Raw genomic sequence first — 23,003 nt, forward strand, 5'->3', positions numbered from 1 at the left:
GCTTCGTGTTCCATAGATAAAGAGAAGGATAGACAGAGAGATAGAGAAAGAGAGAGCTCAAGAGAAACAAGAGAGGACCAGGGTGCCAAGAGATAGATTTTTGTGTGTTGCAGAGAGGAGGCTTTTATAGCTTGGAATCTTATTCTGAATATAGAAAACTATTGAGCTTCAATAGAAGTTAAATCTTCCCCCCTTAGTAAACTTGTGCTAGACAGCCGAAGAATAGGCTGTAGTCATATATGTATTTCCAGTCTGTCTTTGACAATAGTTTCTGATTTGGACCCATTGTCCTAAGCACCCTCTTAATCAGACATTAACGCCTTTTAGCTAATCATGATTCAATCAGGGCTACTTAAAACAGTCTCCCTGCCCTCAGGATCTATCTGCATTCACATGCCAGAGTCAGATTGATATAGTTTCCTATAGGCCTTCGCTGACATGTTATGCCAACTGAAAATGCTGAATGCTAGCGATAGCTATGCTGACAGTATGCAAGACCGCCATGTGGATGTGATCCTCAGGAAAATTTTCGAGACAGCGAATTTAGGCACTAAGGCAGTGGTGGTGACGTCCTTTGTAGCACACGCCTCTGTCTCTCTGCTCCGTATGATGGAGACTGATGTGGTAGAGCTTCCTCCTCAGCTTCTGATGGCTGGAACAGATTACATAGCAGATGGCTTATATGATGTTTTGAAGGTGCTGGCAAAGGTGTCAACGTATTCTATTTCGGCATGCCGAATGCTTTGGGTTTGGCAGTGGGCTGGTGATTCCCCCTCCAAGGCAACTTTAGCGCGGCTGCCTTTCAAGGGGCAGCTTTTATTTGGTAAGGGACTGGATGGCCTCATGGATTCAGTAGTGGACCATCACCTAAAGACCCTACCTGATATTAGATCCAGATCTTCCAAGGGTTCTGCGCGTTCTAATTTTCATGGCTCTCGCAGAAATTTTCATGACTATAGGCAATATGTTTCTTCTTCATCACAGAGATCTTCACAGAGTTCCCAGGATCGATCTGCGGGCTACAGGCATTCCCAACATTCCACCACCCGTCCTGCATGACCTGCCTGAAAGACACAATGACGCCTGGGAGCCGCATGCCCTTCTGCAGATAGGGGGTCGGCTCTCATGAGTTTCTGCCTGCCTGGATGTGCCTTACAGCAGACTAGTGGGTCTTAGAAATTATTCGGTCAGGCTACAAGCTCGAATTTGCCCAACCTCTGTCAGATTGTTTTGTGGATTCTCTATCCGGGTGCCTGAACAAGGCATGCAAATTCCAGGTTACTGTTCAGTGCTTGCTGGATATTCGAGCTATAGAGCTGGTACCACATGACCTCTCATGCTCAGGCAGATACTTTGTATACTTTATCATACCAAAGAAAGGATCAGAAGATTGGAGACTGTCACACAACTATCCCCTGCTCAGGCCTGCAGGCGGCTTAACTGTGTTTTATTCTGGCCTGTCGGTGTGGCTTTCCCAGGAAAGAGGATGGCCTTTCAGGTAAGACAGACCTAGGCTCCTGCCTAGTCTGCCCAGGCCACACTGAGATATGTTTGCCAATAAAGGGAGACACAATTCAGGTATGGTCAGATTCTCATTCTTAGGCTTTATTTGATAGGGGGGTCTGAGCACCGTCAGCCACCCTCAAGATATGCATAAATCAGGCACAAAGTAAAAATAGATCATACAGTTGTCAGAATGGCTTAAAGTCCAAGTTTGGCATATAATTGCATTCCCCTGGGCTTTCTCTGCTTTAAAGATAGTCCTCTTCACCAAGGTTCAAATAAACCGAAATGCCATGAAAAAAAATTCCAAAACAATGAAAGCAAAAACTGCATAAACAAGGCAAGTAAAGTAGCAAACTTTGGAAATACAGTCACAAGTTCTCCAGCTAATCTTGCAGGATAAAGTGTTTTGTTCCCAGCTCTGACTCCGTTCAAAGCTCTGGCGTTCAATAGAGCTTATCAGCATCAGCTGATGGAGCACAGCAGGGCTTTAGATAAGCTGTTAATTTTTCAGAGGCTTTATCACCATGGCTTCACAAGATCAAAGATACATTTTCTTTAGCAAACAAAACCTCCGGGTAGTCCCAGAGTAACATGGAGAGGTTTTTCTTCTCTCCCTAATCAGTGACACCTGTTCTCTGGTTACAGAGAACCATCACACAAACGCAGCTTAGATAGACAGCTTCCTTGCTTCCCTTCAGCTTATGGACTAACCTCCATTCCCTCTGGATTACAGTTGGCATCTAGAAGCAATTCAGTTGTGTCCATTGCCTCAGCTCTTGCCAGCTTCTCAGTAGCTGGGCTCAAGCTAGGAAAGTCCTCCACCATATCCACGTCCTCACTGCTGTGGGGTTGAGGAGAGAGACTCCTACCCTCACCTTCTTGCTTGCTCTGCTGCTCGTGCCTTTCTGTTTCTCTGTCCTCTGTGCCTCCGTCCCTGCCTTCTCCCGTCGTCCTGTGATTCAGGGCTCTGCTTTTACGTGTGTCATAGCCCCACCCCTCTCTTCTAGGAGCAGGGGTTTGGGCTGGAAATCCCTAGGGAAATAATTCAGGTTTCTCCTAGGCTGATAGTGAGAATACCTTGCAGGACTAAGTCTCCACTTCTCAGTAAAAGTTCTAACAGGCTTTCTGATGTATCTATTCTGGTATGGCACACTCTGCTGGATATTCTTAGGATCATACCCTTCCTGCTCTACCTCACTGTCTGAGCGGTAGTCAGCCATTCTATATCCTTACTTTTAACCTGGTCAGCTCTCCTGACCAGGGACCGTGCTCTGCTTTTATCCATTACAGGGATAAAGCTGGCCACGGGTTTGTCACAAGACCGATTCTGGATCTTCAGCATGTGAATGTGGCGCTCAAGATTCCTCGATTCCAAATGGAAACTGTAAGGTTGTCCATTGCAGCAGTGGCTCTGAGGGAATTTCTGGCCTCCCTGGATCTGATGAAGGCGTACTTGCACATTCCCATTTTTCTGGCCCACCACAAGTTTCTATAGTTTCGTGTTCTGGGTCAGCATTACCAGTTTTCGGCCCTGCCCTTTGGGCTAGAAACAGCACTCCGGACCTTCACCAAGGTGATTGTGGTAGTGGTGGCTCATCTGAGCAAGATGGAGTTGCAGATTCACCCTTATCTAGACAACTGGCTGATCAGAGCCCCCCCCCCCCCCCTTCACAGGGACAACGCATGTTGGGGCAGGCGCTCCAAGTGTTGGAAGACCTGGGCTGAATTGTCAACTACAGGAAGAGTCATTTGATGCCCACTCAGTTGCTTAAATTCCTAGGAGTTCTTTTCGATACAGTGGCAGGCTATGTTTACCTTCCTGAGGCTCGCAGGCAGAAGCTGTGTTCTCAGAGTATGGCTCTTTTGAAGAAGTCAGCTCCTGTGGCGTGTGACTACCTACTGGTTCTGGGATTCATGGTGGCCACGCTGAATGTCGTCCCTTGGGCAAGAGCACACATGTGTTCTCTTCAGCATCCCTTGCTTTCCCGCTGGACACCCCACCAGGATGCCTTGCAGATGTGTCTGCCGTGGACTTTGGAGGCCCAAGTGAACATGAACTGGTGGCATCGTCTTCAATCGCTCTGCAAGGGCGTTCCATTGCACATTGCCTCCTGGACTGTGATAACGACAAATGACAGCCTTCGGGGCTGGGAAGTGCACTGCAATCGTCATCCTCTTCAGGGCTGTTGGACTCTGTCTCAGAAAAGGTGGTCATTCAATCGTCTGGAGCTCAGGGCCATTCGTCTCACCCTGAGAGCATTGCAGGTGACCTTGGAGAGACAGGCATTCCGGATCTTCTCTGACAATGTGACAGCAGTGGCCTAAATCATTCTCCAGGGAGGGACCAAGAGCTCTCCCTTGGCTCAGGTAGCCCTCCAGCTTTTCCTTTGGGCGGAACTTCATCTCTGGCACTGACGGCAATGCATGTGGCTGGAGTGGTCAAAGTTCAAGCTGATTTTCTCAGTCGACAGACTCTGGATCTGGGCGAGTGGGCCTTGTCACCAGAGGCATTTCTGGTAATTGTACAGCACTGGGGGCAACCCAGCTTTGACCTCATGGCCAAGGCAAGGAACAAGAAGGCACAGTGCTTCTTCAGATCTTGCAGCTGCTTTCGACACAATTGACCACTGTTTACTACTTCAAAGACTCGCTTCCATTGGAATAACAGATCAAGCACTAGAATGGTTCAGATCCTACTTTTCTGACAGATCTTCTACAGTTCATTTTAATAAGACTACTTCAAAACCATATCACACTAACTTCGGTGTTCCACAGGGTTCTATACTATCTCCTTTATTATTTAATATCTATCTGGCCCCCCTCCTGACTCTTTGTCAATCAATTGGATTTACAGCTTATGCCTATGCTGATGATCTTCAACTTATGCATAATATAGACCCTGCAAAACAAGATGATATTGCTCTTATTAACCAAAAACTTTCTACCATTCATGATTGGCTAAATAATAATATGCTTTCATTAAGCATTTCTAAAACTAATATCATGTTATTTTCATGGAAAGAAGGCTTACATTTAACTGCTCCAATTTCAATAGATAATATTCCACTCAAATCAACTACTATTATTAAAATATTAGGGGTACTAATTGATAATAAACTTACATTTCATCCTCAAATCAGTACTCTAGTTAAAAACTGCTTCTATAAATTAAGGATGATCAGATCAATCAGTCCTCTTCTTGGAATGCGCTCCCGAGAGAGGTGGTGGAGAGTAAAACTGTGACTGAGTTCAAAGAAGCGTGGGATGAACACAGAAGATTTAGAATCAGAAAATAATATTAAATATTGAACTAGGCCAGTTACTGGGCAGACTTGCACGGCCTGTGTCTGTGTATGGCCGTTTGGTGGAAGATGGGCAGGGGTGGGCTTCAATGGCTGGGAGGGTGTAGATGGGCTGGAGTAAGTCTTAACAGAGATTTTGGCAGTTGGAACCCAAGCATAGTACCGGGTAAAGCTTTGGATTCTTGCCCAGAAATAGCTAAGAAGGAAAAAAAAAAATTTAAATTGAATCAGGTTGGGCAGACTGGATGGACCATTCGTGTCTTTATCTGCCGTCATCTACTATGTTACTATGTTGATGCTAAATCCCTTACAGTATTAATCCATTCCCTTGTAATATCCAAAATAGATTATTGTAACTCTCTACTTAAAGGCATAAATTTAAAAGAAATAAAACGTTTACAACTAATCCAAAATACCGCTATTAAACTCATATCTGATTCTAAAAAATATGATCATGTTACTCCACTACTATGAAAAGCTCATTGGTTACCAGTCATACATAGGATAACATATAAAATTGCCCTTTTAACTTTCAAAACAATACAAACACACTCCCCAGCATTCATTGACAGACTTTTAATCCCATATGACCCACCTAGAGCCCTTAGATCCACTTCTCAACACACTCTTAGTGTCCCATCCCTAAGGATAATAGGTACTCGCCGTATCACAATCTTCTCGGTAACTGCCTCTCTGATTTGGAATTCTCTTCCTATATATATAAGATCCGAACAAAATATACAGAAGTTTAAAAGCAATCTAAAATGTTTTCTTTTTAAAGATGCCTTTAATTGACTATTGATTTAGTCCAGCAAATTTGTTAACTTTTCCCTACCCTAATGTACTTCCCTTTTATGTATCTTTTCTCGATAAATATTGTAGTTCTCCCCCCCCCTCCCCTTCTACTGTACCACTGTGGTCTTAATAATTAAGTAAGAAAAACTGTCTGACTTTTTTGTTTGTCTATAAAAGTTTTTATTATTATTGTACAACGCTTAGTATCCTAGGATAAGCGTTTAATCAAATACATGAATAAACTTGAAACTTCAGTCGCAGATCTGAGCCCGGAAGTTAGGGGCTTGATGTTCTAGTGCAACCGTGGCATCTGGGAGTTCTTCTCTGTCTTTCCTTCTTGGCCAATAATCAGCCAGTCATCCTGGGTGCATAGTTCTGGTAAAAACCTATTGACCTTGAAGACCATGGTACGCGAATCTGCTGCAGCTGCGCATGGGATGCAGTCTATGAGCATCTATCTAGACCTTCTCTGTCAGGGTCCGGTGGCCATGGAAGATCGGGTCACTTTACGCATATGGCATGGCTCTTGAGCGCGCTGCCCTAGAACATAAAGGATATTCGGCTCTGGTAGTTGATACGCTTCTCAGAACTAAGAAGGTATCCATGGTGTCGGCCTATGCTAAGGCATGGAAGACCTTCCAGCATTGGTGTGCCCAAGATCAAGTGAATCCATATTCGGCTCTGGTTGTGCGGATTCTCGCTTTTCTACAGGCTGATGAGACCTCACTGTGGCATCTCTGCGGGTTCAAGTCCTGACAGTCGGTTCTCTTTGGCATCACATCTGGATGTTGCTCGTTTCTTGAAGAGGGCTCTTCGGGTCTGGCCGCCCATTAAGAATCCTTTCCTGGCTTGGGACCTTAATTTGGTGCTGTCAGACCTTGCTGGAGCTCCCTTTGAGCCATTTTGTGATGCCTCTCTCTTGGATTTAACTCTCAAGACTGCTTTTCTTATCGCCATCACCTCTGCCCATAGGGTTTCCGAACTGCAGGCATTGTCTTGTAGAGACCCTTTTCTCCATATTTCGGAGGCGGGGTTTTGTTTGCGGATAGTTTCTTCCTTTTTGCCGAAGGTTATGTCAGCTTTCCATATCAATCATGAAATGTGTTTATCTGCTTTTCAGCTGACAGGTTCCAAAACTCAGGATCACCTGCTGAAGAAATTGGACATGTGCAGGGCACTCTTACGTTATTTGGAGATCACTAACGAGTTTTGAATCTCTGACTATCTGTTTGTGCTGACCCATTCAATTAAGTGGGGTGTTCCCGCTTCTAAGGCCACAATATCCAGATATATTTGTAAGGCCATTTCTTCAGCTTATATTCTGGCAGGGAAAGAGTCTCCTGTTTCTGTTAGGGCACATTCTGCCAGGAGTGTTGTTTCGTCTTGGGCCGAAGCTCGAGCTCTTCCTCCTGAAGAAATTTGTAGGGCAGCCACATGGTCTTCGCTTCACACGTTTTGCCAAGTTCTACAGAGTGGATGTTGTTGCCAGGCAAGACTCGGTCTTCGAGTCCTTGGTCTTAAGGGCTGGCGCAACAAGCTTACCCTAGCTATTTAAAGGGGGACTGCTTTTGTACGTCCCTGTTGTCTAGAATGTTTCACTGAAAGACATTATGTACTGAGAGAGATTATGTACTTAACCCTGGTAATCTCTTTTCCAGTAAATAGGTGAGACATTCTAGACTTCCTACCCTATCCTTTCTGCGCCTGTTTTGAGACTATTTATGCTTCTCCGAGCTGATTCTTGGTGACCGGCCAGCCCTTCGGAATTGTGAAGAATCTGTACATATGATCAACTTGTTAAGGAGTAGTTTCTGAGTTCCTTTGATGTCTCTGTTGGCAGTTAATTGTACTGTTTAATTGTTTTTGAGCAGAACAATAGTTTAGCCTGTGGTTACTGGTGCCTCTACTTCACATGTGTGGGTGCCTTTCTGTGCTTGGGTACTGACTGTCGTTCATGGAAGAATGTATTTATGAACAACTTGAAAAATTGAAGGTGAACAAAGCGATGGGACCAGACAGGATCCATCCCAGGATATTGAGAGAGGTCTGAGAGGTTCTGGCGGGTCCTATTAAAGATTTGTTCAACAAATCTTTGGAGACAGGAGTGGTTCCTGGGGATTGGAGAAGAGCGGATGTGGTCCCTATTCACAAAAGTGGTCGCCGAGATGAAGCAGGAAACTACAGGCAAGTAAACCTCACTTCAGTTATTGGAAAAATAATGGAAGCGTTGCTGAAAGAAAGGATAATGAAATTCCTAGAATCAAATGGGTTACAGGATCCGAGGCAAATATGGTTTTACAAAAAATAAATTGTGCCAGATGAATCTGATTGAATTCTTTGATTGGAGAATTCGATCAAGGGCATATGCTAGACGTAATTTACTTAGATTTCAGCAGTCTTTGACACGGTTCCTCATAGAAGGCTCTTGAACAAATTTGACAGGCTGAAGTTAGGACCCAAAGTGGTGAACTGGATTAGAAACTGGTTAATAGACAGATGCCAGAGGGTGGTGATTAATGGAATTCGCTTGGAAGAGGGAAAGGTGAGTAGTGGAGTCCCTCAGTGATCAGTGCTGGGTCCGATCCTATTCAATATGTTTGTGAGCGACATTGTCGAAGGGTTAGAAGGAAACATTTGCCTTTTTGCGGATGATACCAAGATTTGTAACAGAGTAGACACTGAGGAGGGAGTGGAAAACATGCAAAAAGATCTGCAAAAGTTAGAAGAACGGTCTAATATCTGGCAACTAAAATTCAATGCAAAGAAGTGCAGAGTAATGCATTTGTGGATTAGAAATCAGAAGGAACCGTATGTGCTGAGATGACCTATATGTGAGTATCTATGGTAAATTAAACAAGAGGGCACTCAGAGAAATTGAAAGGGGACAGATTTAGAACCAATGCCAGAAAATTCTTCTTCACTCAGAGGATGGTGGATACCTGGAATGCGCTCCCGGAAGATGTAATAGGACAGACTACATTAAGAGGTTTCAAAGAGGGACTAGATAAATTCCTGAAAGATAAGGGGATTGAGGGCTACAGATAAAGGAGGACACAGGAGCAAAAAGGGCAAAGATAAGAGGGAAGAAGAGGGTTTTCAGGATATAAGGAAGTAGGAATCCAAGGGTTAGACAAAAGATCACTTACAGGTCATGGACCTGATGGGCAACCGCGGGAGCGGACCGCTGGGCTCGATGGACCCTTGGTCTGGCCTAGCAGAGGCAAATTCTTATGTTCTTAAACAAGAGCCATCTACAGGAATTTTAAGACAACATATATAGTTCAGCAAAGAGATTATGTTCAAACGGTTTTATTGATGAAATTAACAAACAAGCAGCAACAGAGACCAAACATATCACAGTTAAGTATGAAATATGAAAACAGTAACCGCAAATTGAAGACTCTGAGATTCTCTGCTGTTGCTTTTAAGCTCGCAACTTGGCCTCCTTCCCCCCCCCCCCCCCACACACACACAAATCCTTCACCTACCATAAGACTGACCACCGGTAGCAGTCTTCCTCCTTAAGAATATGGGAGATTGGAAAAGAAAGAGAGCAAAGGTTTTTAATATTACAAGTACATTAGTACATTGTTAACAGACTAATTAGAATAATTTTCTTAGTTTATTTCTATGTATCATCATCATAAATATATTTTAGCAATTCAAGTATAAATGAGAAGTATGACCACCTATCTTACATCTCTCTTAGTGTGTGATAAATTGAACACATTCTTATTTTTCAGCAATCTTATTTTGTAGTACTTCCATCCAAGATTAATGGTCTACTGAAGCTTTAACATTAAGAAAATATAAGAGATACTTTTTGCTTTTGATAATTGTATAACATGAAATTTTTTTACAATCCATTTCTAGTGTAATCAAGATAGATTCACAGCAAAATGAGGCATTCTACGATGTGATTGCTATTGTTGACCCACTGACAAGAGAAGCCCAGAAAATGGCACATTTCTTAATTGTAAGATATTTATTTTGTCTATTTTCTAGTGTGTTTACTGAACATGCAGTTCTGTTTTCCCTGATATGAATGAAAAATTAGCTTTCATCTGCTGCAGAAGTATATTGGTAGAAAATACCAAAGTTTGATTCCTTGGATAAGTTGTAGACTAGAGAAGGAATGGGCAACCTCTGTTCTCGAGGGCTGCAACCCAGTCGTGTTTTCAGAATATCCTCAATGAATATACATGAGATCGATTTGCAAATAATAGAGGCAATCCAATAAAATATTATGCATATTCATTTGGAAAATCTTGAAAACCCAACTAGGTTGTTGCTCTCGAGAATCGAGGTTGTCCACTTCTGCTGTAGAGCATAGCAGTCTGTCACAAAACAACATATACTTATATCCTCAAAATTAACCAAATTTCTAGTTTCATCATGTAAGTTGATGGGTGGTATTCATTTAATTATGTGTCCCTTTTTATTCTTCCCAACAAATGGGATGTTGGAAAGAATTATATAAATGAATTGATATGCAGGATTATATAAATGAATTATATAAATGAATTGATATGGGGATTAGAAATCAGAAGGAGCCGTATGTGCTGGGAGGTGAGAGGCTGATATGCACAGATTGGGAGAGGGACCTTGGGGTGATAGTGTACGAAGATCTAAAGACAAAGAAACAGTGTGATAAGGCATTGGCTGTATAGAGAGAGGTGTAACCAGTAGAAAAAAGAAGGTGTTGATACCCCTGTATAGGTCATTGGTGAGGCCCCCACTTGGAGCATTGTGTTCAATTTTGGAGACCATATCTGGCAAAGGACATAAGAAGACTTGAAGCAGTCCAGAGAAAGATGATAAAAATGGTAGGAGGTTTGCACGAAAAGACGTATGAAGAGAGACTGGAAGCCCTGAATATGTATACCCTAGAGAAGAGGAGGGACAGGAGAGATAACGATTCAGATGTTCAAATATTTGAAAATGCATTTATACACTTAAATGGTATGCAGCCATTCTAAAATGACCTCCCGTGTGAGAAATGACTGACACACAAGGACCATATTTTGCATCACTGAGGATATTAAATTCAGTAAGAGGACAGGTTTCAAAATTGAACATACAGTCTGCACAAGGCTTAGCCAGTGTTCTGTTGTATCTGTTCTACCAATCTCTTTCAGAAGCTTTAATAGAAAATGAATTATTGGATTGATTTAAATTGACTTCTTACTAAAGTGCAAGTAAAAAAAAAAAAAATAAATCTGTTTTTCATTATAAATTATATACAAATATTTCTTCTTTTGCTATCTATTACAATTGCCTTATAATTTTAAATATCTTTTATCAGGTACTTGGCAAGATAGTCAACATGAAGCTAAGCTTGTTCATGAACTGCAGGTCTAAGCTGTCAGAAATGCCCCTAAAAAGGTAAGTGGTAAAGACGAGTCATGGTATGTAAGTTAGTGGCCTGCTTGGTATTTAACTTCACTAGCTACACATAGATGCTCAAGACCCTGCACCAGATCAGCACTGTCGGCGGTCACAGCCTTATTCAGCATCGCGGCGGCAGCAGCTTTTTTGAGCACTAACTGGTAAGCTGCCATTTTGTCTGTGCAATTAATCCTAGGAGCAGAAGAATGGGTTGAATAAAAATCTTACCCACAGAAATCACTCAATCAGTATAGAAATAAGGACAGGACATATCAAAATAGTTATCATTTAAAGGATTTCAATTCAGTCCAAAAAGTTATTTCCATGTGTGACCAACTACCAGGGTGGGTATATCATAGTGCATATTATACTCGGATCATAGGATCTCTTATGTTATTTCAGATCCCCCATCCTGGGCAAGTCACTTAATCCCCTCATTGCCCCAGATACACTAGATAGAGTTTGAGCCCACCGGGATGGATAGGGAAATATGATAAAGTACCTGAATGTAAACCACTCAGGATATAAGTGGTATACAAATAATAAAATAAATAACTACACTTCTCCCTCTGTATTCGCGGGGGATGTGGGTGGACCATGGCCACGAATATGAAAAAACCGTGAATAACTTTTTATATGTTGTTCGCGTTTTTTTGTAACAGTCAGCGTTTTTGCAACTGAAACCACGAATAACTAGAGCTGAAAGTACCTGGGAGTGGCTGGATACAGAGTATGTGAGCATCTTTCTTTCTCTCGATCTCACTGGTTGGACTTTGTGCAGGTTCTGCTTCCACTCCGTGTCGCAACGAGAGGGGGGTGGGGCGGGGGCCTGCGTGAAGGACGCGTCCGTTTTCAAAGCGTTTCCTGCACTGTCTTCTTCAGTTCTGTGCTGTGAGGCGAGAGCGGCTAGCGGAGATGATACGCTGGGTTGGCGGAGGAGATTATGCACTGTTTCTGGGTAGGAACTTTAATCATTATGTAATTTTGGGGGGCGGAGTCAGCAGCCAAAAAATTGCGAATAAGCGAATCCGCAGATAAGGAGGGAGAAGTGTATAAACTCCACCCTGAGTCTCAATTTTCAGCCTAAGTCCTATAATGCCTAATCCCTTTGCTAACTCACAATGGCAACAATTTGATACAGTGAAAATAAATCATAGGAGAGCACAAAGTATCAAGAATGTCTGTCTCAAAATTTCTCAGAAAAATAGCAACACTTATCTTTGAAGGTTGACACCAGTTTCAGCGCTGAAAGAGTTTACACTACTCCCAATGCACAACACACACTTGCACTTCAGCGTTTCAATCACATGGATCTTCTTCAGGGGAGACCTCTGCTATTCATTGCCAAACAACAATTAAGCAATGTGCCTCTCAGCAGGTTCCCACAATGGCTTGTTAACTGTATATTATGAATGTTTAACCTGTAACGTGTTCTGAGCTCTTTGGAGACAATGAAATAAATAAATCTATCACTCTTTCTGTAAAAAAAAGTATTTCCTTAGATTACTCCTGAGCCTATCACCTCTTAACTTCATCCTATGCCCTCTCATTCCAGAGCTTCCTTTCAAATGAAAGATATTAATTTCATGCACATTTATGTCATGTAGGTATTTAAACATCTCTCAAGAACACAATCATACTGACAACTTAAACCAAACATCTCTATCATAGCTCCCCTCTCCTGCCTTTCCTCCAAAGTATACGTATTGAGATCTTTAAGTCTGTCACCATATGTCTTATGATGAAGACCACTGATCCTTTTGGTAGCCTTCCTCTGGACCGACCCCAACCTGTTTATATCTTTTTGAAGGTGCAGTCTCCAGAATTGCACACAATATTCTAAATGAAGTCTCATCAGTCTTATACAGGGGCATCAGAACCTCCTTTTTCCTACTGGCTATTCCTCTCCCTATGCACTCTAGCATCCTTCTAGCTTTCGCTGTCACCTTTTCAACCTATTTGGCTACCTTAAGATCATCACATTCTATTACACCCAAGTCCCGTTCCTCTTTCGTGCACAAAAGCTGTTCACCTCCTAAACTGTACCATTCCCTTGTTTTTTTTTTTGCAGCCCAAATGCATGACCTTGCATTTCTTACATTAAATCTTAGCTGCCAAATTTCAGACCATTCTTCAAGCGTTGTTACCGGTAGGTCCTTCCTCATATAATTCGCATCATCAGGGGTGTCTACTCTATTGTAGATGATGGTATCATCTGCAGAGAGGCAAATCTTACCTGACAGCCCTTCAATAATATCGCTTACAAAAATGTTAAAAACAACAGGCCCAAGAGTCGAATATTGAGGCACACCACTGGTAACATCCTTTCCTCAGAGAGATTTCCATCCACTACTACCCTCTGTTGCCTTCCATTCTACCAGTTCTTGACCCAGTCCTTCACTTTGGGGCCCATCCCAAGGGCACTCAGTTTATTTATTAAGCGCCTGTCTGGAACACTATCAAAGGCTTTGCTAAAATCTAAATATACCTCATCTAGCACACTCCCTCTATCCAATTCTCTAGTCACTGAGTCAAAGACATTGATCAGATTTGTCTGACAAGACCTGCCTCTAGTGAATCTGTGTTGCCTTGGTTCCAGAAATGTCATTATTCTCTGTTTTAAAAGTATTTCCGTTAATTTACTTACCACAGAAGTAAAACTTTATGGCCTGTAGTTCCGTACTTCTTCCATACTTCCACTTTTGTGGAAAGGGACCACATCTGCCTTTCTCCAGTCCTTTGGTACTACTCTTGATTTTAAGGAATCATTGAAAAGGGCATCCTTTGGAGCCATCCGAACTTCCCTAAGTTTTTTCAGTACCCTCGGATGTACACCATCCAGTCCCATTGCTCTGTCCACCTTTAGTTGGCTCCTCATGAACACAATCCTCTGAAAATTGATCAGGATCTGCCATGCCTCCATCTCTATTTGCATTTGTCTTCTGCTGTTTTAACTCCTGGCACTTCATCTGTGAACAGAGATCAGGAATATTTGATATGCAATTCAGTCTTACATATCTTTATCAGCTTCTACATATTTCTCCCCTTCACTTCTCACAATGCCACTTTTGCACTTCTTCCTATCGCCAATATACCTAAAAGATGTTCCCCCCCCCCCATTTTACCATATCAGCTATTTTTTCTTCCATTTGCATCTTTGCTTTCCCGACTACTCAGTGAACCTCTCTCAACTTTTCCAGATATTTTTGCCTGTCTTCTCTTTCTGTGATATTTTGTAGTTTATAAAAGCTAACCTCTTTTTCCTTATCTTTTCAGCTACTACTTTTGGGAACCAAAGTGGCCTTCTTTTCCTCTTACTTTACTTACTTTCTTTATAAAATGGTTTGTTGCCTTTTATTGGTGCATGAGCATTTGAGACTTTTTTTTTTAATTTAGCATATGTTTTGTGCATTAAAACATTTCCATATTACATGATGGATTTTTATCTTTAGCATTTATTATGCAGAGATAATCTTTTAATTTTTTTGTTTCCCAACAGTTTTTACCGATTTGTTTTGGAGCCTGAATTGACTTTTCTGCCAAATAAAAGCCTTTCTGCAGGACCAATAGCTAATTTCCTAGACATGCCAGAATCACCTCTTCTGACCCTTAACATGATCACCCCTGAGAACTGGTTGGTAGAAGCTGTACAGAGCTCCTGTGATCTTGATAATATACATTTGCAGGAAGTAAGTATGAAAGCTTGGAGTATTCATTAAATAATCATTGGAAGTAGTGCTGCCCAATTTCCGATTTGAATGGATTCACCGATTCACTTTGGGTGAATTGATTCGAATCAATGTGTATTTTAAAAAAATCGGCCTCTCCGATTCAAGGCCCAACCCTCCTCCCCGCGCCTGGTTGTCATCGTGGTCACGAATCCTGCTGTGCCGACACTGCCACTCGAAACATTTTTTAAAACCCCTCTCACCGGCTTAGGGATTCCCCAGCCTGACTCGGCACAGCCTGAAGTTCTATGTTCGACTCCGGCCATAGAAAGGAAAAAAAACCTGAAAAAACAGGCGATTTTTCAAACCCTCCCTGTAACACTAGCCTGGATTAGCAGCTGCACCGCTCTCTCCTTCCGTAGCTTTAGTGAGTCAGTTCCCTTTTGCAGCCTCAGGGCCTCTGCTAGACCATCCTGCCTCAAAGAAAGAAGGAAGTTGTATCATCAGAGGTGGGGTGGCCTAGCAGAGGCCCTGAGGCTGCAGAAGGGAATTGATTCGCTAAAGCTAAGGAAGGCGAGATTAAAAATAGTGGAGTCCCAGGCTTCGGTCTGGGTAAAAGACAGTGGAAACCTTAACTTTAAGGTGGAAATGTTAGAAAATATGACTAGAAGAAGTAATCTTCGGATTATTAACTTCCCAAAATTACCACTTATTTCAGCGCAGGATACATGTAAAAAATATTTGAAAGAAGTTTTGAAAATTTCCGAAACCTCCTATCCGTCTCTCACTAAAATTTATTATTTACCAACTAGAGCATCTGTTCAAAAACCAAACCAGCAGAATTTGTCTACTGATAGTTTGGATTTGACAAATTTCCTGGAGAGGTCAGGTGAAGAGATACCGGCAACTGCTACGCTATTTGTTCAATTTGCTATAGATGCTGACAGGGAATGGATGCTTAAATTGTTTTTCAAGTTTAAAGATGTTCCATTTATGACTAAAATAGTGAGAATGTATCCAGACGTGTCACGAATGACCCAAAAGAGAAGAAAACAATTTCTTATTTTGAGACCAAGGGTTCTGCAGCTAGGTGCGACGTTTGTACTCGGATTCCCCTGTAAATGTGTAATGACCTATCAAGGGAACAGATTTATTTTCTTTGAACCCCAGCAGCTGACAAAATTTATTTCTGCTAAAGAGCAAACTTAAATTCTTGAGAGAAGTTCAGTCTCAACCTGCTCAAGTATAAGGTTTTTGGTTATGTTCTCTCCCGCTACCATTTTCATTTTTCTTTGTACTATTTGATTAAGATTTCAGCAATTTTAAAGCTTTCTCCCCCATGGATTGAGGTCTAACGATACAAACCAGTAAAAATTTATTTTGTGTTTAATGTTATGCCGTATGAGAAAGGGGAAAATTTTGCCTTGATTCCTTTATTTCAATTGTAAATGTTCATTATCCCAGGACAAGCAGGCAGCATATTCTTGACTGATGGGTGACGGCACCGACGGAGCCCCGGTACGGACAATTTTAGAGTGATTGCACTCTAAGAACTTTAGAAAGTTCTAGCTAGGCCGCACCGCGCGTGCGCGAGTGCCTTCCCGCCCGACAGAGGCGCGCGGTCCCCAGTTTTCTTAATTCCGCGGAGCTAAGAAGACGCGTGTTTCCAACGGCTGTTGGAAGTTTTTTCCTTAAGTTCACTTGCCTTCCCGCTCGCGCGTATTTTTCTCTTCATTTTATTTTTTTCTTGTTTTTTTTACCGTTTGTAAAAAAAAAAAAAAAAAATTGTTTTATTTTTTCACTTTTTATTGACTACCCCGGCGGGGCCTGTTGGCACCATCGAAGCCTCCGGCTTCGATTTTGCTACAGCGGTTTTTCCCTTCATGCCCCCGTCACCGGGTTTCAAAAAGTGTCAGCGGTGTGCGCGCCCTATATCTCTCTCCGACCCGCACAAGTGGTGCCTTCAGTGTCTGGGTCCGGACCATAGGGCTGACACCTGCACCCGCTGTAGTTCTTTACAAAAAAGAACTTTAAAAAACCGGCAAATTCAACAACGAATTTTGTTCGGCACCGACATGGAAGTTGCACCAGTATCGACATCGGCAACTTCCTCCAAATCGACACCGACTGTCTCGGCACCGACAGATACATCGCCGACGTCGGTACCTGTAGGTAAGCCGGCTAAGAAGCCTTCCCCTACTGTCCTAGGGCCACCAGTCGAGCATGCAGTGAGCCAAGTCCTGCAGACTGAGCGCCGGCCCCGTAAACGCTCCGCTCCCATTGAAGTCACTGCCTCGTCATCGGCATCGACTTCACCCGAGCGTCGAGCGGCACCGAAGGTACCGAGCAAGAAAAGACCGGTACCGGTGCAATCGGGACCTACGTTGGATGAGCGCATTGCCTCTATCCTCCAGGTCCAGCTTAAACAGCAACTTCAACAGTTGCTCCCGGCTCTGTTGACACCGAATCCTCCAGTGTCGGTACCCAGTGAGCCTTCGGTGCCGACCGTCGATCAACCACTTTTATTGACATCGACTTTGTCGGCACCGCACAAATCCATGTCCATGCCTATTCTTTCAGCGGAGCCGAAACGACGTTCTGCTCCGGACACTTCTGAACCGGTACCGTTCTCTGAGCCCCGTACCGTTCTACACTCTCCTGGTACCGTCTCCAACCGTTTGGGGAAATCGGTACGCAAGACTAAACATGTTGGCACCTCGACTCCACTTTCTCAGGGCCGTCTCCAATCGGTACGGGACCCTGACTTGTGGGATGACTCGGATGATCACCTCGGTACCGAGGAAGATTATTCATCTGAAGAGGAGGATGTATCGGTACAAGACCCTGCTTCTAAGCCAGAGCACTCCTCATTTACCAAATTTTTAAGGGAAATGTCAGACACCCTTTCAATTCCTTTGGAGTCTGATTCTAAAAAGTCCAAGGCATTCTTAGATGCCTTGGACTTTGATCATCCTCCTAAGGAGTTCTTAAAGTTGCCCCTCCATGATATCTTGAGGGAAACTTTCTATAAGAACTTGGAAACTCCCTTAACCATCCCGGGAGCCCCAAGAAAATTGGAATCTCTTTATAAAGTCATTCCAATTCCAGGGTTCGATAAGCAACAACTTCCCCATGAATCCTTGTTGGTGGAATCAACCCTGAAGAAGTCTGTAGGTGCCAGTGTTTACGCCTCTGTTCCTCCTGGCAGAGAAGGAAAGGCCATGGATAAATTTGGAAAGCGCCTTTACCAAAACGCCATGCTGGCCAACCGTTCAGGTAATTACGCATTCCACTTCTCGTTTTACCTGAAGCATCTCATTCAGCAGGTGACCTCTTTTCAAAAGTACATTCCGGACCGTAAACTTCCTGCTTTCCAGCAATGTACTTCTAGTCTTTTGCAACTAAGGAAGTTTATGGTCCGTTCCATTTATGATACTTTTGAACTGACGTCACGGGCCACTGCTATTTCTGTTGCAATGAGAAGGTTGGCATGGCTACGGGTCTCGGAACTGGATGTTAACCATCAAGACCGACTAGCCAATGCACCCTGTCTTGGGGATGAGCTGTTTGGGGAGTCCATGGATACCGCCACACAAAAGCTCTCCGCGCATGAGACTAGGTGGGACTCCTTGTTGAAAAACAAGAAGAAACCTCCTCCTCCTCGTCCATTCAGGCAACAACCTTCTTATCAAAGAAGGTTTTCTGCTCGCCCAGCTCAGACTCATCCTCCTCAACCTCGCAGGCAGCGTCAACAGCAGCAACAGGCTCGTCAACAACAACAGCCTGCTGTAAAACCGGCTGTTCAACCTAAGTCTACACAGCCCTTTTGACTCTCTTCTCGAGAACATTGCCAGTCTTCCTCCATCATGCCTTCAATCTCAGCCCATAGGAGGTCGACTCCAGGTTTTTCTGTCTCGATGGGAAGCAATTACCTCCGACCAGTGGGTACTTGCTTTCATCGCTCACGGATATGCCCTGAACTTTCAGACTCCTCCACCGTTAAGTCTACCAAAAGAGTCTGCTTCCAACAAGGCTCAGTCCCTCCTTCTCGGTCAGGAGGTTCAATCCCTCCTCCTTCTCAATGCCATCGAACCAGTTCCTCTAGACCAGCAAGGCCTGGGATTTTATTCCCGGTACTTTCTTGTCCCCAAAAAAACCGGAGATCTCAGACCAATATTAGATCTCAGAGACCTCAACAAATGTCTGGTCAAGGAGAAGTTCAAGATGTTATCTCTTGCCACCCTATACCCTCTTCTCTCTCAGGAAGACTGGCTATGTTCCCTCGATCTCAAGGAGGCGTATACTCACATTCCAATTCATCTGATGTCCAGACAATACCTTCGCTTTCTTGTCAACCAACATCATTACCAATACAAGGTTCTACCCTTCGGCTTAGCCTCCTCTCCCAGGGTATTCACCAAATGTCTGATTGTGGTCGCAGCTTATCTCCGCTCCCACAATTTTCAAGTCTTCCCTTATCTGGACGACTGGCTCATCAAGGCTCCTTCTCCTCAGTCCGTTCACATAGCCACCAATCAGACCATTTCCTTCCTTCGACTGTTGGGGTTCGAGATCAATCTACCCAAGTCACACCTCATTCCAACTCAGCGACTTCAATTCATCGGAGCCATTCTGGATACTGTTCAAATGAGGGCGTTTCTTCCTCCAAACCGCCTTCACACCATCCTTCATCTCTGTCAGCAGGTTTTCCAGAGAACTTCCATCTCAGCAAATCAAATGATGGTACTTTTGGGGCACATGGCATCCACAGTGCATGTCACCCCCTTTGCACGTCTCCACCTGCGCACTCCTCAATGGACCCTAGCGACTCAGTGGTCACAAGCGACGGATCCTTGTTCACAACACATATCTGTGACCTCGTCTCTTCGACAGTCACTTCTTTGGTGGTTGAACTCATCAAATCTATCCAGAGGTCTACTGTTCCATCTACCTCCTCATCAACTAGTCATCACCACAGATTCCTCCCCCTATGCATGGGGAGCTCACTTGAACGAGTTCCAAACTCAGGGGTTTTGGACCACCCAGGAAAAGAAGCACCACATCAATTTCCTGGAACTCAGAGCGATATTTTACGCCCTCAAAGCTTTTCAACATCTCCTCTTTCCTCAGGTTCTTCTCATTTGCACAGACAACCAGGTTGCAATGTATTACCTCAACAAACAAGGAGGGACAGGATCCCGTCCTTTATGTCAGGAAGCTCAAAGGATTTGGACATGGGCGACTGCTCGTCACCTATTCCTGAAAGCAGTATACATACAAGGGGAACAGAATTGCTTAGCAGACAATCTCAGCAGAATTCTTCAACCTCACGAATGGACTCTCGACCCCTCGACTCTACAGTCCATTTTCTCCCAATGGGGCACTCCTCAGGTGGATCTCTTTGCAGCTCCCCACAACCATCAGCTGCCCAGGTTTTGCTCCAGACTTTACTCTCCTCACCGTCTGGAACCCGATGCATTTCTTCTGGATTGGACCAATCTCTTCCTTTATGCATTCCCTCCTCTTCCGCTCATGCTGCGCACCTTATTCAAACTCAAGAGGGAACAAGCCACCATGATCCTCATCGCTCCACGGTGGCCCAGACAGCATTGGTTTTCCCTTCTTCTTCAACTCAGTTCCAGGGAACCCATTCCTCTTCCTCTGTTTCCTTCACTACTTACACAGCATCAGCAAACGCTTCTTCATCCCAACTTACAGTCTCTGCACCTGACAGCTTGGTATCTCTCGGGCTGACTGCACCTCATGCTCTCCTTTCTCAGCCTGTCCGTTCTATTATTGATGCTTCCAGGAAACCGTCCACTCTTCAGTGTTACCAGCAGAAGTGGTCTCGGTTTTCTTCCTGGTGCCTGTTACATCACCATAATCCCATATCTACAGCAGTGGGATTGGTATTGGACTATCTTTTGTCCTTATCTGACTCTGGTCTTAAATCCTCTTCGATAAGGGTCCACCTTAGTGCCATTGCAGCTTTTCATGAGCCGATCCATGGAAAACCCCTCTCAGCTCATCCCTTAGTTTCAAGGTTCATGAAAGGCCTTTTCAATGTAAAACCACCTCTTAAGGCCCCTCCTGTTGTATGGGATCTTAATGTGGTTCTTTCTGCGTTAATGAAGCCTCCTTTCGAGCCTTTGGCCACAACGCATTTTAAATTTCTAACTTGGAAAGTGGTCTTTCTGATTGCTCTCACTTCTGCCAGGAGGATCAGTGAGCTCCATGCACTGGTGGCTGATCCACCTTTCACTGTTTTTCACCATGATAAGGTTGTCCTTCGTACACATCCAAAATTCCTTCCTAAGGTTGTGTCTGACTTTCACCTTAATCAATCCATCGTTCTACCTGTTTTTTTCCCAAAACCTCATTCTAACCCAGGTGAACAGGCTTTGCATTCCTTGGATTGTAAACGTGCTCTGGCTTACTATCTTGATCGCACCAAACCTCACAGATCATCTCCTCAACTGTTTTTGTCCTTTGATCCTAACAAGCTGGGTCATCCTGTCTCTAAACGCACTCTGTCCAATTGGCTTGCTGCTTGCGTTTCTTTTTGTTATGCTCAGTCGGGCCTGACACTGGAGGGTTCTGTCACGGGCCACAAAATTAGAGCTATGGCAGCATCTGTAGCTTTCCTCCGTTCCACTCCTATTGAGGAAATCTGCAAGGCTGCTACTTGGTCCTCAGTTCATACTTTTACATCTCATTATTGTCTGGATTCATTCTCCAGACGGGATGGACACTTCGGCCAATCTGTTTTGCAAAATTTATTTTCATAATGGCCAACCTTCCCTCCATCCCTCTTTTTGTTAGCTTGGAGGTCACCCATCAGTCAAGAATATGCTGCCTGCTTGTCCTGGGATAAAGCACAGTTACTTACCGTAACAGGTGTTATCCAGGGACAGCAGGCAGATATTCTTGCGTCCCTCCCACCTCCCCGGGTTGGCTTCTTAGCTGGCTTATCCTAACTGGGGACCGCGCGCCTCTGTCGGGCGGGAAGGCACTCGCGCACGCGCGGTGCGGCCTAGCTAGAACTTTCTAAAGTTCTTAGAGTGCAATCACTCTAAAATTGTCCGTACCGGGGCTCCGTCGGTGCCGTCACCCATCAGTCAAGAATATCTGCCTGCTGTCCCTGGATAACACCTGTTACGGTAAGTAACTGTGCTTTATTACCGATTGTCTCATTTTAATCTTTGAACTGACTTGTATTATTTTCTTGTTTTGACTAATATTATGTCAATACTATAAAATGAAAATAAAGATTAAAAAAAAAAAAAAGGAAGGCAAGAGCGGTGCAGCTGCTAATCCAGGCTAGTGTTACAGGGAGGCTTTGAAAAATCACCTGGTTTTTGGGGGTTTTTTTTCCTTTTTTATTTTCTTTGGCTGGAGTCGAACATAGAACTTCAGGCTGTGCCGAGTCAGTCTGGGGAATCCCCAAGCCGATGAGAGCCTGTTAATCGGGAGGACCTGGGAGACAAGAGGGAGGGGTGCTGATAGGCGAGGAGGGAGTGGTGCTGCTACACCTGGGAGGTGAGTGGGTAAGGTACTGCTTCTAGTCAGAGGGGAGGGAAAGAGAAGGGAGAGGAGCCCTGCTAGTCGTAGAAGAGAGGTGCTGCTTGCCCTGGGGGTGGAAGGGAGAGGTGCTGCAGCTAGTTGGTGGGGGAAACGGAAGTAGAGAGAAGGGGAGGGAGAGGTACTGTTGGAGCTGAGTGGTGGAGGGAGGTGATAGGGAGAGGTGCTTCTGGATTGGGAACAGAGGAGAGTGCTGCTGGACTTAAAATGGAAGAGGGAAAGCTGTAGTGGAGGAGGAGAGTGGATGGGGGAAGGGGAAGAGCAGTGGAGGAGGAGAGAGAAGGGGGAAGAGAAATGCTGCTGCTGCATCCAATTGGAGGGAGAGAGAGAGGGAAGGAGGGAGAAGGAAAACCAGGAAGGGAGAGGAGAGGAAAGAGAGATGCCAAGACCATAGGAGGGAGGGAAAGGAAAGGCGATACTAGACCATGGAGGGAGAGATGTCAGGGCATGGGGGGGGAGGAAGGAGACAGATGCCAGACCAGTGGAAAGGAAGGGAAATGGAAATGGAGGACCCAGATGGAAGATGGATAGTTAGCATGGAGAAAGAAGAAAGAAGGAGTCCCTAGCAAGCGAGTTATCAGAAGACAACCAGAGCCTGGGACCAACATGATTTGAATAATGACCAGAAAGCAAAAGATAGAAAAAAAAAATCATTTTATTTTCTGTTTTGTGATTACAAACATGTCAGATTTGAAATGTGTATCCTGCCAGAGTTGGTGTTAGACCACAAACATGAGCTAGGATTTAACAGAGAGAGGAAAAG

At 44.1% G+C, this 23,003-nt stretch overlaps 1 protein-coding gene across 2 annotated transcripts in view; it reads left to right on the forward strand.

Moving 5' to 3' along the window:
• UGGT2 (UDP-glucose glycoprotein glucosyltransferase 2) overlaps nt 1-23,003 on the forward strand; it is a 448,230-nt gene that overhangs the window by 311,777 nt on the left and 113,450 nt on the right. For both annotated transcript variants that reach the window (XM_033949012.1, XM_033949013.1), the window contains exons 25-27: nt 9,477-9,579; nt 10,909-10,988; nt 14,491-14,680. In XM_033949012.1, the coding sequence (XP_033804903.1) occupies nt 9,477-9,579; nt 10,909-10,988; nt 14,491-14,680 (373 nt within the window). The remainder of the gene's footprint in view (nt 1-9,476; nt 9,580-10,908; nt 10,989-14,490; nt 14,681-23,003) is intronic.

This window comes from Geotrypetes seraphini, chromosome 6 (genome assembly GCF_902459505.1).
Source record: "Geotrypetes seraphini chromosome 6, aGeoSer1.1, whole genome shotgun sequence".
Taxonomy (NCBI): Eukaryota; Metazoa; Chordata; class Amphibia; order Gymnophiona; family Dermophiidae; genus Geotrypetes; species Geotrypetes seraphini.